Source organism: Hemiscyllium ocellatum, chromosome 12 (genome assembly GCF_020745735.1).
Source record: "Hemiscyllium ocellatum isolate sHemOce1 chromosome 12, sHemOce1.pat.X.cur, whole genome shotgun sequence".
NCBI lineage: Eukaryota > Metazoa > Chordata > Chondrichthyes > Orectolobiformes > Hemiscylliidae > Hemiscyllium > Hemiscyllium ocellatum.
In genome coordinates, this window is record NC_083412.1 from 37,652,885 (window position 1) to 37,667,500 (window position 14,616).

The following is a 14,616-nucleotide window of genomic DNA, read 5'->3' on the forward strand; positions in this document are numbered from 1 at the left end:
CTGCCAACAGTTCTCCAGAAGTCCCTCCAAGGTCAGCTGTGAATTTCACTGTTTGTTTATTTTTCTTAGACCAACCTCCAATGTCCAGTGATACTTGTTACTAAACAGCACAGGCAGTAAGCTGTGCAAGTTCACGGCTCCTTTGTTCACATCCCACCTGATGCTATAAGCACGTTTCCTTCTTGAGGTAACTCCTCACACTTGTGGCCATGTTCCAGTTTAAAAACTTTGCAGCTAATGGCCTATCGAGCTCCATCCACGGGAGGGCTGTGGAATCCACTATAGCCAGCAAGGGAGGCATCTGTGCATGGTGCGACTTTCCTCATTCTGGAGTGTTGATATGGGAGGCTGCATCCACACATTGGTGAGGCTCTGTTCACAGAGGCCATGGACAATTCCAGTCAGCCATTGATCAACAGCTTAAATCAGCCTAATTAGTTAAGCCTACTAGCAGTACTTTTGTTGACCCTTCCCTCCAGGCCAATAAGTGTGAGTTCTCACCTTGGCAGGGAATTAGCAGTTGAGTTGGCGCTGGGAAATTCTATGCCTGCCTACCTCTTCATTACGTTGCATCGTATCCCATTTGTTTATAACTGAAGCAACCATTTGTTGAGTCTGCTTTCTTTGAAGTACAATTGCAAGGAAAAGGGGAAAGAAGGATGTCTTGGGACAGTTTTAGTTGTTGGTTCTGAAATTAATACTGATGTCTTCAATTATGTCTTTTGACATATAATGCATAGTTGAGCTTACTTAGCAAGAGACCAACATAAGAGGAATTCTGTTAAGTCTTAAATGAATTTTTGATTAATTCATATCCAGCAAAAACAGCACTTTTGTTTTGAAATAGGAATGACTACTTCAGTTTTCTATTTGCTGAAACATGGAAAGCAAATCCCAGCATTTGGCAGTGGGCACCAGAGCAGGCCCTACCTGAGCCTACCTCAGCTGGACCAGGGGTTGAATCCGCTGCTGTTCATGTTTTCTAATGTCCACTCAGCTGTCTAAGCAACTGAGCTAACTGGCCTATGCATAGGGTCTCTGGTGAGCATTGTTTTGGTACTCTGCAAATGCTCTTTGTTTTTTTAAAATATTGATTTGAGATTAATTAGATCATATGCTTACTGTGTGTTTTTAAAATATTTGAATTTGTATTGCAAGCAGTTTGTATGGATTATTCTTATTTTGTTTTTTTTGTAATAAACTTCCATAGTCTGTAGCATTGTGTGTTTATGTTTCAGTGAAAGACTACTTTGTTGAAGTCAAAATAAATTTGCACGATTTGTTTATTATAATATTGTGTTTACAAAAGTGCATTACCTTGAAAGCATCTTCCTTCATCAACAGCCTTTCATTTGCTGTATTGTTTTCTTTTTAAAATCAGTGTTGGCATGATTCACAATGTGAGTGAATTACATGAGACCAAATACTACATAACATTAATTTAGTTTTATACAAAAAAGTGACAAACTAATTCATTCTGATGTTCTTTACTTTCTCCACAGTCTTCTAATTAAAAACACCAATTAAATTGACTACATTTCTAGTTGATGCAACTGAAGTGAACTGTGTTCAATTAGCATACTGCAGCGAAAGAATTAGCTTTACCATGAAAATAAATAACTTGCAGATCTATATGTTCTGAATTTACTTGCCTGAGTCAGGGCTGTCCAGATCCCTGGTCCTGAGCACAATCGGATGCGCCCTGCTGCAAAGAATACTTATATGGGAGTTAGGAAGGAGCTAGACCTAATTTTGGCTATTATCTTCCCCCATGCTCAAATACTGAGCTATCAGGAACTGTATTAGATCATGCATAAAGGAAATGGGAATAAAACCACACACATGGCAATAAATGTGCTTTTACACAATCAGTATAAAGGGGGAGAAATTTGATTTGGAGAATTGCAAGGAAGGACGTTTTGGGTAATGATTACTCAACTGAAGCAATAAAATTATTCAGAATTGAGTTTTGCACTCTCCTGCCCAAAGAATATACCTCCTACAGGGCAGTCAACAATTCTTTTGTCCCATTTATATGCATAGCATTGTTTTAATGTGTGTGTTTTACTTTTAATAGGGAGTACTTTTTGTCAAAAATTGAAACAACCATATAAGAATTCATAATTATTTCATCTCCACATAATAATTTGTCATTAAGAGCACTTGTGCACGTCCAACCATTCATGTTTTAAAGCCTCTTTGTAACAGGCATTTGCAATTTAAAGTATCTGATTAAATTAGATAAGTTTCCAGTGATGAAATTTAAGGTTTTAATAGATTAGAAATTTATTACGCATTCAAGACACAAAGAAACGAACATTACTAGCTGTCCGTAAAGCAAAACCATGTAATTAGAAATGTTGTTTAAATCTACACTATTATTTCAGAGCTGTCACTATTTGAATTTGCCTTTTACAAATACTTTTTGTATTTAAGTTTGTAAAAGTAGCATTTTTTCATCACTTCAGTTGGATATTTTGTACATTGAGAAAAGAGCACCAGTCAGTAATTGATGGATCCTTTGAACAGAGCTGTATATTAGGTTATAAGTGTATTATTGACAGCAGCTTTTCAGTTTGGAATATGAAATACGTACTAAAGTTGCAGTACATTGAAGTATATATAAATACTTCAAATGTAATAGTTTGACATTTTATCTGCTATATTTTGATGGTGGATTTCCAAGGTATGCATAACCTGGATTGTAATGTTTAGAAACCAAAATGAGCCAAAATTTGGACTCCATTTTTCTCTGCCTTTTGAAAATGTCCTTATAAATTTGTAGCGACATTAACAAGATTTATGCTCAGTGCTTCAACAGTTTTCCTGGGTAAGGTATTCTGTGTGAGTGTTTTCCATTTGGATGAAAGTGTGCAAGTCTAATTTTATCCTCGATTTAAGAAATGCAACTTGCCGATACTGCAAATCAAATGTTCTCTCGAACTACTTGGAGTTGTAGGGAAACCTGGGTGTAAGGTATATACAGATCAGTTAGAGAAGCCAAAAATCATGAGGAAAAGGTGGAATTTTGTGGAGAGGCAGGAAATTGAGTGACTTGGGAACTTGGGCCCAGACAACTGGCATCTTGATGGCCAATTATACTAAAATGGGAAGGGACGATGCACAGGAGCCCAGAAGCAGAAATGCAGAGCTTTTGGGGTGTGAGAGTGATGCATTGTGAAACCAAAGAAGGTTGTGGAGAGGTAAGGCAAAGCAAGACTTGCAGTTGTAAATTGGAGGTATTGGGGAGCCAGAACGTGGAGGATGGATGATATAGTGGGTGGATATAACTTGCACAAAATAGAATAAGACCGCAGACATTTGGATGGGCTTAAATTGGCTGAGAATGGAGGGTAGCAAACCATTCAGGACAACAATGGAATTGTTGAATCTAGCAGTGACAAATGCGTAGATGAGAGTTTTAGCAGTAGGTGGGTTAAGGTAAGAACAATGGTGGGCGATGAGATGAGTGGACATAGGGAATCATAATGATGGAGAGGTCATGGAGTTATTGGTAACGGTAACGGTAAGTGAGCAGGGAAATGGACTCGGCTGGAATTAATTTATCGTGAGGTGAATGTAATAGTATCCGTGGGCTCTCTTGTACTGCAGTCGTAGTATCCTGACCCCTGGACCAGGAAGCCCAGAGTCAACTCCCACTTGTTTCAGAAATAACGTTACTGAACAGGATGATTTAAAAAAAAGGTTATTTTAAAAAAAAAGGTTTCTCCTCCTCTTCCCTCATTTTTTTGATGGCTTTCATTGTCCTTAATGGGCTTTGCACATAAAGTATTCACTTGGGAAAACATGGATGATTTAATGGTGGTGGTAACATCAATGAAAAATTATGAAGGATGATTTGGTGATGGAAAAAGTAAAAAAGAATATTCAGTTGCATGTAAGAGCACTTCTGCATAAAAATAAGATCATAGTTTGTGTCTCCCCCCATACTGCCCCACCCTGAAATTCCACTTTAATTCAGTTGCCCCCACTTTTCCCTCACTGTTGCGCTGCTCTTGATAGGTTTAGTTTGAAGAGTGAATTAGAGACTCGTTGATTTGGTTGTGGAGGATGTTATGGACCAGGCCCCCTCTGAAATAAAAACCAAGGGACGACCTGACCTTGTTAAAGGAACAGCATCATCACAAGGAGAAAGGTAAAAAAAGTAACATGAGCGATTTGGAAGGGAGGATAAAAGGAACATTCAGTGGTGCTTAAAATCATCTCTAGGTTAAAAAATAAGAGAAGTGATGGTTTATGTCTTCCCTCCATTTAACTAGAATTATCCAGCACTGAAAGTCAGGCTTGCTTTTTGTGGTGGCTCAGCAAATCACCTGCTTGAGAATTGTTGCTATGACTCTTTTCTCAGGGCAACTATAGTATTTGAATAGAATCTCACCGAATCATTGAAAATACATTATTTTCATTGCTTTTTCAATATAAAATGAAAGGTATGCTGTGTGAATGATCGCTCAAACCATTTGCTTATGGTGTAATTGTGTACTTAGTCAAGCTGGCAAATGGATAGATGTGTGAGACTGCTCAGGAAAAAGCAAAATACTGGTGAACAAGTAAAAAGCTGATAATACTCGGCATGTCTTGGAGCATCTGTGGGCCGAGAGAAACAGATTTACGAATGTTTTCAGCTTCATGACGTCTTCTGAAGTCATGAGGAAAGAGTTTTTGCAAAAAGTCTTCAAACTGAAATCGTAACCCCACTGACCCTGCCATACCTGCTGGTATTTCCAATGTTTTCTTTTATTATTTGACTTCCCAGCATTCACTGTATTTTATTTCTGTTTATACTGGAGTACTCAATGGAAACCTGAAGTTGTGAACTAAATCAGAGACCTGACTTAGTCCGTTATTTAAATATTTTGACAAAGGAAAGGGATTTTTTTTAAAAATTGCTATTACTTGGAATTAATCAAGGAAAGGGAGTCAAAAGGAGGAGTTTGCAGAGAATTCTAAACTGAAATTGATGGGCATGAGTACCAATTAGTGCATTTGCACGATGGGAAGTGAGGTGGAGAGGCAGAAAGAAACTCAGACCAATGATCAGAAGACAAAGGAGAAAGTAGGCCATTCAGTCCATTCAATCATGTCTGTTAAGTTTCTCAACCCTATTCTGCCGCTTTCTCCTTGTAACCATTGATCCCCTTGATACTCAAGAACCTATCTTTATCTGTCTTAAATATACTGAATGACCTGGCTTCCACAGCTTTCTTTGGCAATGAATTCCACAGATTCACTACTCTCTGGTTGAAGAAGTTTCTCCTTATCTCTGTTCTAAAAGGCCTTCCCTTTCCTCTGAAGCTATGCATTTGGGTTCTTGTCTCTCCTACCATTGGAAACATTTTCCCAGTGTCCACACTGTCCAGGGCATTCAGTATTCTGTATGTTTCAATCAGATCCTCCCCCTCATCCTTCTAAACTCCATCGAGTGTTGACACAGAGTCCTCAAACATTCCTCATTGTTAAGCTTTTCATTCCTGTGACCATTCTCGTGAACATCCTCTGGACATGCTCCAGGGCCAGTACATCCTTCCTGAGGAATGGAGCCCATGACTGCGCACAGTACTCCAAATGTAGTTTGACCAGAGCTTATAAAGCCTCGGAAGTACATCCCTGCTTCTGTATTCAAGTCCTCTCACGATAAATGCCATCATTGCATTTGCCTTATTAACTACTGACTCAACCTGAAAGTTTACCTTGAGACAATCCTGGACTTGAACTCCTAAGTCTCTTTGTATTTCAAATGTCCGAATTTTCTCCCCATTTGGAAAACGGCCCATGCCTCTATTCTTCCTAGCAAAGTGCAAGACCTTACAATTTCTCACATTATATTTCATCTGCCACTTTTTTACCCACTCTCCTAATCTGTCCAAACCCTTCTGCAGCCTCTCCACCACCTTGATTCTACCTGTCCCTCTACCTATCTTTGTATCATCAGCAAACTTAGCCACAATGCCCTCGGTTCCTTCATCTAGATCATTAATGTATAAAGTGAAAAGATGTGGTCCCACCACTGACCCTTGCGGAACACCACTTGTCACCAGCTGCCATCTTGAGAAGGATCGTTTTATCCACACTTTCTGCCAAGCTTCTGTGCGCTCTAGTGCCTTGCCGCCAACACCATGAGCCCATATATTACTCAGTAGCCTCCTGTGCTGCACCTTGTAGGTTTGCTTTATTTTTTATGCTCTCTTCCCATCTGGAGCTGGTGGATTTAAGCAGGAAGTCACATTAAATTAAGAAAGTTCACCCCAGGACCAACAGTGCCTTGTTGGAGAAAGCTCACAAGGAAAGAGTTGAAATAAAAACTGAAGCATTATATCACCAGTCCACCATTTACCATGGATCCAAATCACAGCAGTTTTCCCAGGAGCAGCCATGACTGAGTGGCAGATGTGACTGACTGATGTGGTTAAACTCATTCTCCAGTGATGCCACTGAATGTTAACTTTGAGAAAATTGAGGCTCTCATTTTCCTGGAGGGAGGGCCTGAAAACTCTCCCAAAGCCTGGGATTGGAATTTCTGGCTGGTGAGAAGCCAATGTGGACAGAGATATGGGTATTGCTGGCCAGTAGGGCATTCAGCATCATCTATTTGGATCATGCATCCCATTCTACATAGGAATTGGAGTTTGTTTTTGTGACAAATTGGCTTTCGTAAACTAATAAATCACTCCTAAACTCTGAATTAGTTCATGTAACCTGACCATGTTTTAAATGCAAATATTGTTTGTAAGTTGACACTTTACCTGTGATCATTGCATTTCTAATCTTGTTTTCCCCACTTAGAATGTCTCCATTGTAGATAGATGTGCTCTAATTTTGTTAGGGCCATTGATTTGTAAAGAAATCACCACCGTTCAAATGGAATATGTTTTAAAGATTTGTCATTAGCGAGACAAATTGTACTGACTTCAGTTGAAGGAGCCAAAATGTTTTTCAATTTTATGATGTACTAATGTCCATAATATGCAACTTACTGTTAATTCCGTTTCATTTTTAATGAGTTCACAACATTTGTTGTAACTCAGCAGTACTTTTTTAAAATGTACAGAATACAAAAGCTTCAAATCTTGATCCATCATTGCTCTCAGTATCAGCAGTCAAGTCAGAATCAATGAGAGCAACTCATAACCAATAAATTGTATTGTTTGAGAGAACAATACCCAGTAATTGTTTGAGAGAAACAGCTTTGACTCTGTACAGAGTGAAACTTTGACAGATAACATGGAGTTTTGAAGCTACTATTTCATTTCAATGCCTTGAAATCGAAGAAGCGTCAATATTTAGGAAGGACCAAAATTGGAGGTGTAGTGGACAGCGAAGATGGTTACCTCAGATTACAACAGGATCTTGGTCAGATGGGCCAATGGGCTGAGAAGTGGTAGATGGAGTTTAATTCAGATAAATGCGAGGTGCTGCATTTTGGGAAAGCAAATCTTAGCAGGACTTATACACTTAATGGTAAGGTCCTAGGGGGTGTGGCTGAACAAAGAGACCTTGGAGTGCAGGTTCATAGCTCCTTGAAAGTGGAGGCACAGGTAGATAGGATAGTGAAGAAGGCGTTTGGTATGCTTTCCTTTATTGGTCAGAGTATTGAGTAGAGGAGTTGGGAGGTCATGTTGCGGCTGTACAGGACATTGGTTAGGCCGCTGTTTGAATATTGCGTGCAATTCTGGTTTCCTTCCTATCGGAAAGATGTTGTGAAACTTGAAAGGGTTCAGAAAAGATTTACAACATTGTTGCTGGGTTGAGGATGTGTGCTATAGGGAGAGGCTGAACAGGCTGGGGCTGTTTTCATGTTCACCAAGATATGATATACATGATAAAGGGGTTAAGTGATTGGCGAAATAGGATCAATTTTATAACATGAGTTATTCTTGTTAGTAGTTGACCAATCAAATGAACACCTAGACAAACCAATGCAATTTGGATGTGTTCAGTTAATTAGATTAAACTAAAAAGGATTCAAATTGTGATTTTCCAGTTTGATTTCCAAATGAAAGTTTCCTCTCTGTTAATGTACCTAGAAGGAAAGACAGTATAACAAATCCTTGTGCATGTATTTACAATTGTCCTAACTATTTTGCCTTTCTGCATCTTCATTTGCACACTTTCTGGGGGAGAGAAAATGGGAGGCCATGTACACATTTGATTCTTGCTAACTTGCGACTGAGTCCTGGGCATATACCTGCACTGTCTGTGGTATAGAGTGGCAGTTTGGTGTGCGATTTGGAGGTGCCAATGTTGGACTGGGGTGGACAACAGGTTTATTTGAAAGTACAAACTTTTGGAGAACTACCTAATGAAGGAGCAGCACTCTGAAAGCTTGTGTGATTATTAAATTTGGTATATATTTGATTCGTCAATTAATATGTCAAATGTTATAAACACACAGTCAGTCATTTGTAAGGTTAAAGGTTAAAAAAAAGTAACCTGCAGTATGCTTTTCTTCAGATTTTGAGCATTTGTAGTTTCATTTTAGTGCATCTGGGTTTGTTTGATCATTGAGTAAAAAATGAGGTCTGCAGATGCTGGAGATCACAGCTGAAAATGTGTTGCTGGTTAAAGCACAGCAGGTTAGGCAGCATCTCAGGAATAGGGAATTCGACGTTTCGAGCATAAGCCCTTCATCAGGAATGAGGAGAGTGTGCCAGGCAGGCTAAGATAAAAGGTAGGGAGGAGGGACTTGGGGGAGGGGCGATGGAGGTGGGATAGGTGGAAGGAGGTCAAGGTGAGGGTGATAGGCTGGAGTGGGGTGGGGGTGGAAAGATCAGTAAGGAGATTGCAGGTTAGGAGGGCGGTGCTGAGTTGAGGGAACCGACTGAGACAAGGTGGGGGGAGGGGAAATGAGGAAACTGGAGAAATCTGAATTCATACCTTGTGGTTGGAGGGTTCCCAGGCGGAAGATGAGGCGCTCCTCCTCCAGCCGTCGTGTTGTTATGTGCTGTCGGTGGAGGAGTCCAAGGACCTGCATGTCCTCGGTGGAGTGGGAGGGAGAGTTAAAGTGTTGAGCCACGGGGTGGTTGGGTTGGTTGGTCCGGGCGGCCCAGAGGTGTTCTCTGAAGCGTTCCCAAGTAAGCGGCCTGTCTCCCCAATATAGAGGAGGCCACATCGGGTGCAGCGGATGCAATAGATGATGTGTGTGGAGGGCCTGTCTCCCCAATATAGAGGAGGCCACATCGGGTGCTACACACACATCATCTATTGCATCCGCTGCACCCGATGTGGCCTCCTCTATATTGGGGAGACAGGCCGCTTACTTGGGAACGCTTCAGAGAACACCTCTGGGCCGCCCGGACCAACCAACCCAACCACCCCGTGGCTCAACACTTTAACTCTCCCTCCCACTCCACCGAGGACTTGCAGGTCCTTGGACTCCTCCACCGGCAGAACATAACAACACGACGGCTGGAGGAAGAGCGCCTCATCTTCCGCCTGGGAACCCTCCAACCACAAGGTATGAATTCAGATTTCTCCAGTTTCCTCATTTTCCCCTCCCCCCACCTTGTCTCAGTCGGTTCCCTCAACTCAGCACCGCCCTCCTAACCTGCAATCTCCTTACTGACCTCTCCGCCCCCACCCCACTCCGGCCTATCACCCTCACCTTGACCTCCTTCCACCTATCCCACCTCCATCGCCCCTCCCCCAAGTCCCTCCTCCCTGCCTTTTATCTTGGCCTGCTTGGCTACTCTCTCTCATTCCTGATGAAGGGCTTATGCTCGAAACGTCGAATTCCCTATTCCTGAGATGCTGCCTAACCTGCTGTGCTTTAACCAGCAACACATTTTCAGCTTTGTTTGATCATTTCCTGATCAAGCAGATGATGGAGCATGTATCTGATACTTCACTAATTAGCTTGTGCCATCATCTAAAGGAATAGGAAGTGTATGATGGGAGTTGTCTACAATTTCACTTTAGAAATTCAACCTTTTTAATTCTGAATTTAAAATCTAGATTTTAAACTTATTTTACTTAATTTTTTTTTAATTCTAAATTTACAGATGAAAGAGAAGATGTCCAAAAGAAAACATTCACAAAATGGATAAATGCACAATTTGCCAAGGTAGGAGAAAACTGTTGTTACTTAAGAATTTGATTGAGATGATACTTTTCATTGATCAGATGCAAAATATATTCTTGTACATCAATCAATCTGATTCTAAAATACGACATAAAACTTGACTGGAATTTGAAGTGGAAAGGACATTTTTAGGATTCTTTTGTTAATTGTGTGCAAGGAAGCCATGATTCAGCGCCAATCGATTCTCCTCATGACATAATAACTAAGGGAAGAGAAAATTATTTGGAGGTTTACCTCTGTAACCATTTAATTTAATGGTCTTGAATCTGGAGTACTTCCTTGGCTATCAAGAAACAGGTTGTGTTCTTACATCCTTTGCTACTATTCCTGTCTATCTAAAGCTATAACGGCAATTTATTTCTCTATCCATTTATCTTTGTTAAAGTTAAGCATAACTTTGATGCATAACATAACTTATCCACTCTTATTGACCAAATATTTGAAACTCGGCACTTTGAGAAAATTTGAGACATAATGAGATAAAGTTCTTTCAACTCTCATGTTAAAGTGGTGCTTGATTTACTGAATACCTGCAGAGCCTGGCTGATTTTAGATGACCTTTTTGCATTTAATTGCATCTTTGAAATATAAACCGATTTTGGACATAAAGCTGGACTCAGTTTGAAACTAAAAGAGAAAAGGGAATTCTGTTTTCATCGGCAAAGATATTCAATTGCTTTTGAGACAACTTTGAATTACTTGCCATAGATTGTGTACACTTTGAACTCCAAAGGCTAATTAGTACATTTTAATATCAAAGCTTACCATTGGCAAGTGACAAAGAGCACTCCGCTTTGGGAAAACTACTCAGCTTTTTTTTTCAAACATGAACATTATCACCTTAACTGGAGGAACCTAGAGGTATAAACCAGCTCCTTAAACACTTGATTTAAGGAGCATGCTTTGAATAATATGCTTGCCTGTAGTTTAAGTGCAATGCACAAATAAGGGCATTTTAATATTCTAACCAGACTCATCTGAAGAAAATTGCCAACTTTTTTTAAGAAACAGTAAAATTATTGAATTGTTGTTGAACCTTCCATATTTCACCTCCGTGTGATTAAGTGGTAAAAGAAACAAGCCTATCTTGATGGTGCTCAGGTAAAGTCTGATTGATCTGAGTTAGTTCATAAGGAATCTGTGACCATCTTTGCAGTATATTGCAAACCACAGAATGTTGAGAAATGAAAATAAGGTCAGCATGGATTTGCAAATGGGAAATTTTGTTTGACAAGCTCGTTGGAGTTTTTTTTTGAAGATGTTGTGAGCAATGTTAACAAAGCGACATTGATGGACATTGAACAGTTAGATTTTGTGAAGGGTTTTGATAAAGGCCTCTCCAAAAGGCAACTTAGATTTAAAACAAATATAGGAAGCAGGGAAAAGTGGGTTACTATAGGTTGACTGGTGTAATATCAATTGTTGCAAAAACATTGGCATCAATTGACATGGACTTTATAACAGAACATTTTAAAAATCATAAGCTAAACAAACGCTGTCAGCATGGGTTTATGAAAGAGAGTTGATGGAGAAAAGCCAGGTAGATGTGTTGTATTTGAACTTCAGAAAGGTGCCTCATGAAAGGTTAAGTCAAAATAAGAGTTCATGGTAGTGGAGGTAGTATATTGGTATGGACAGAGAATGACTAATGGGCAGGAAACAGTGTGGAGTTGGAGCATAAGAGATATAGTTAGTAAGTTTGCAAATGGCACCAAAATTGGAGGCATGGTGGTCTTCGAAGAAGGTTACATCAGATTACAATGGGATCTTGATCAGGTGAGCCAATGGGCTGAGAAGTGGCAGATGGAGTTTAATTTAGATAAGCTAGGTGCTGCATTTTGGGAAAGCAAATCTTAGCAGGACCTAATACACTTAATGGTAAGGTCCTAGGGAATGTTGCCGAACAAAGAGACTTTGAAGTGTAGGTTCATAGCTCCTTGAAAGTGGCGTTGCAGGTAGATAGGATAGTGAAGAAGGTGTTTGGTATGCTTTCCTTTATTGGTCAGAGTATTGAGTACAGAAGTTGGGAGGTCATGTTGCAGCTGTACAGGACATTGGTGTGGCCACTTTTGGAGTATTGCATGCAATTCTGGTCTCCTTCCTATCCGAAAGATGTTGTGAAACTTGAAAGGGTTCAGAAAAGATTGACAACAATGTTGCCAGGTTGAGGATGTGTGCTCTAGGGAGAGGCTGAACAGGCTGGAGCTGTTTTCCCTGGAGTGTCGGAGGCTGAGGGTTGACTTTAGAGGTTTATAAAGTCATGAGGGACATGGATAGGAGAAATAGACAAAGTTTTTTCCCTGGGGTGATGGAGTCCTGAAATAGAGGGTATAGGTTTAGGGTGAGAGGGGCAAGATATAAAAGAGACCTAAGGGGCAACTTTTTCATGCAGAGGGTGGTATATGTATGGAATGACCTGCCAGAGAAAGTGGTGGAGGCTGGTACAATTGCAACATTTAAAAGGCATATGGATGGGTATACGAATAAGACAAGTTTGGAGGGATATGGGCCGAGTGCTGGCGGGTGGGACTAGTTTGGGTTGGGATATCTGATTGTCATAGACGAGTTGGATCGAAGAATCTGTTTCTGTGCTGTACATCTCTATGACTCTGTGAGTTAGGGGTTCTTCTTCAGATTACCAACCTGTAACTACTGGAGTTCCAATGGAACCAGTGCTGGAACTGTAGCTGTTCGCAACATATGGCAATGACTTGGAGGAAAGAAGTGAATGTGCTGTAACCAAATTTGAACAACACAAAGGTGGAAAGGCAGGTTGCAAGAGGGGTGAAAACAGTCTACGGAGAGATATTGATAAGTTGGGTAAATGTTACGACACAGGATAAACTCTCCTGCTTAATGTAAACCTGCAACACAGAAAAGACTTATCTCATGCAGTAATCTGAAAATTCGAGAGGCCAAGGACTATTTAAAGTAAAAATTAACAACTTTGTTTCTTAAGGTTTAACAGAAAATAATTATCTAACAACTATTTACAACTCCTTCTCTAATCTATCTTTTACTTTTCCCTCTACAATACTGATCCAACAAAAATCCTGATGTAACGTGTGCTCCAGCTACTAGGGCAGCTAGGGTAACTGGCTGCCTGGAAACAACAAAACAGATTTGAATTAGGCCAATCAGTTTAAATTATACCCCCCAAAATATCAAACTCTAATCCAGTTTGAATTGAGTATATTGACAATCTTAAAAGCCAATGACACAATCCGATGCTTTGGGGGTATAAAACAGGAAAATTGAACAGTTGAGTCTCAACAACACCTGTACACTGTCCAGAAAAGTAGCTCTCTCAAAAGGTACATTTATCGATCAATAACCTGTGAAGCAGGATTCCCAAAGAGAAGAAAAGAACACCGAAATCTGCCTGGTTTTGAGATAGGGAGTTTTGTTTTCTATAAATCCTAATCGGGTTTTTTTTCTTCGATTGGATTAGATTCCCTATAGTGTGGAAACAGGCCCTTCGGACCAACCAGTCCGCACTGACCCTCCGATGAGTAACCCACCCAGACCCATTTCCTTCCGACTAATGCATCTAACATTATGGACAATTTAGCATGGCCAATTCTCCTGACCTGCACATCTTTGGACTGTGGGAGGAAACCGGAGCACCCGGAAGAAACTCACGCGGACACAGGGAGAATGTACAAACTCCACACAGACAGTCGCCCAAGGCTGGAATCGAACCCGACTCCCCGGTGCTGTGAGGCTGAAGTGCTAACCACTGAGCCACTCTGCTACCCCAAAGATGTTTTTGGAGGTATATAGGAATGTGTCTGGGTGGGTGGCTGTTCGGAGTGGACTTTTTGGGCGGCACGGTGGCACAGTGGTTAGCACTGCTGCCTCACAGCGCCTGTCAGACCTGGGTTCAATTCCCGACTCAGGCGACTGACTGTGTGGAGTTTGCACATTCTCCCCGTGTCTGCGTGGGTTTCCTCCGGGTGCTCCGGTTTCCTCCCACAGTCCAAAGATGTGCGGGTCAGGTGAATTGGCCAAGCTAAATTGCCCGTAGTGTTAGGTAAGGGGTAAATGTATGGGTGGGTTGCGCTTCGGCGGGTCGGTGTGGACTTGTTGGGCCGAAGGGCCTGTTTCCACACTGTAAGTCTAATCTAATCTAAAAAAGCTACTTTTCTACAGTCATAGATCCCTACAGCATGAAAGCAGGCCATTTGGCCCATTGAATCCACCCCACCCATTTGACGACTATCCTACCCATAACCACCCTGTCCTTTATCCCTGTAACCCTGCATTTATAATGGCCAATCCACCTAACCTGCACACTTTTCGACTGTGGGAGGAAACCAGAGCACCCGGAGAAAATCCATACAGACACAGAATATGTAATATTCATGCAGATAGTTGCCCAAGGGTGGAATTGAAGCCGGGTCCCTGGTGCTGTGAGGCAGCAGAACTAACCACTAAGTCACCATGCCACCAATTACAGTTGAGCTGAGAGAACTGACCACTCCCTTTTCATTGTAGATTAGATTAGACTCCCTACA

The 14,616-nt window shown here is 41.0% G+C and overlaps 1 protein-coding gene across 6 annotated transcripts in view; it reads left to right on the forward strand.

Annotated features, from left to right (window-relative positions):
- The window catches only part of dmd (dystrophin), a 1,983,095-nt gene that overhangs the window by 421,573 nt on the left and 1,546,906 nt on the right, over positions 1-14,616 (forward strand). For all 6 annotated transcript variants that reach the window (XM_060833515.1, XM_060833512.1, XM_060833514.1 and 3 more), the window contains exon 2: positions 10,020-10,081. In XM_060833515.1, the coding sequence (XP_060689498.1) occupies positions 10,020-10,081 (62 nt within the window). The remainder of the gene's footprint in view (positions 1-10,019; positions 10,082-14,616) is intronic.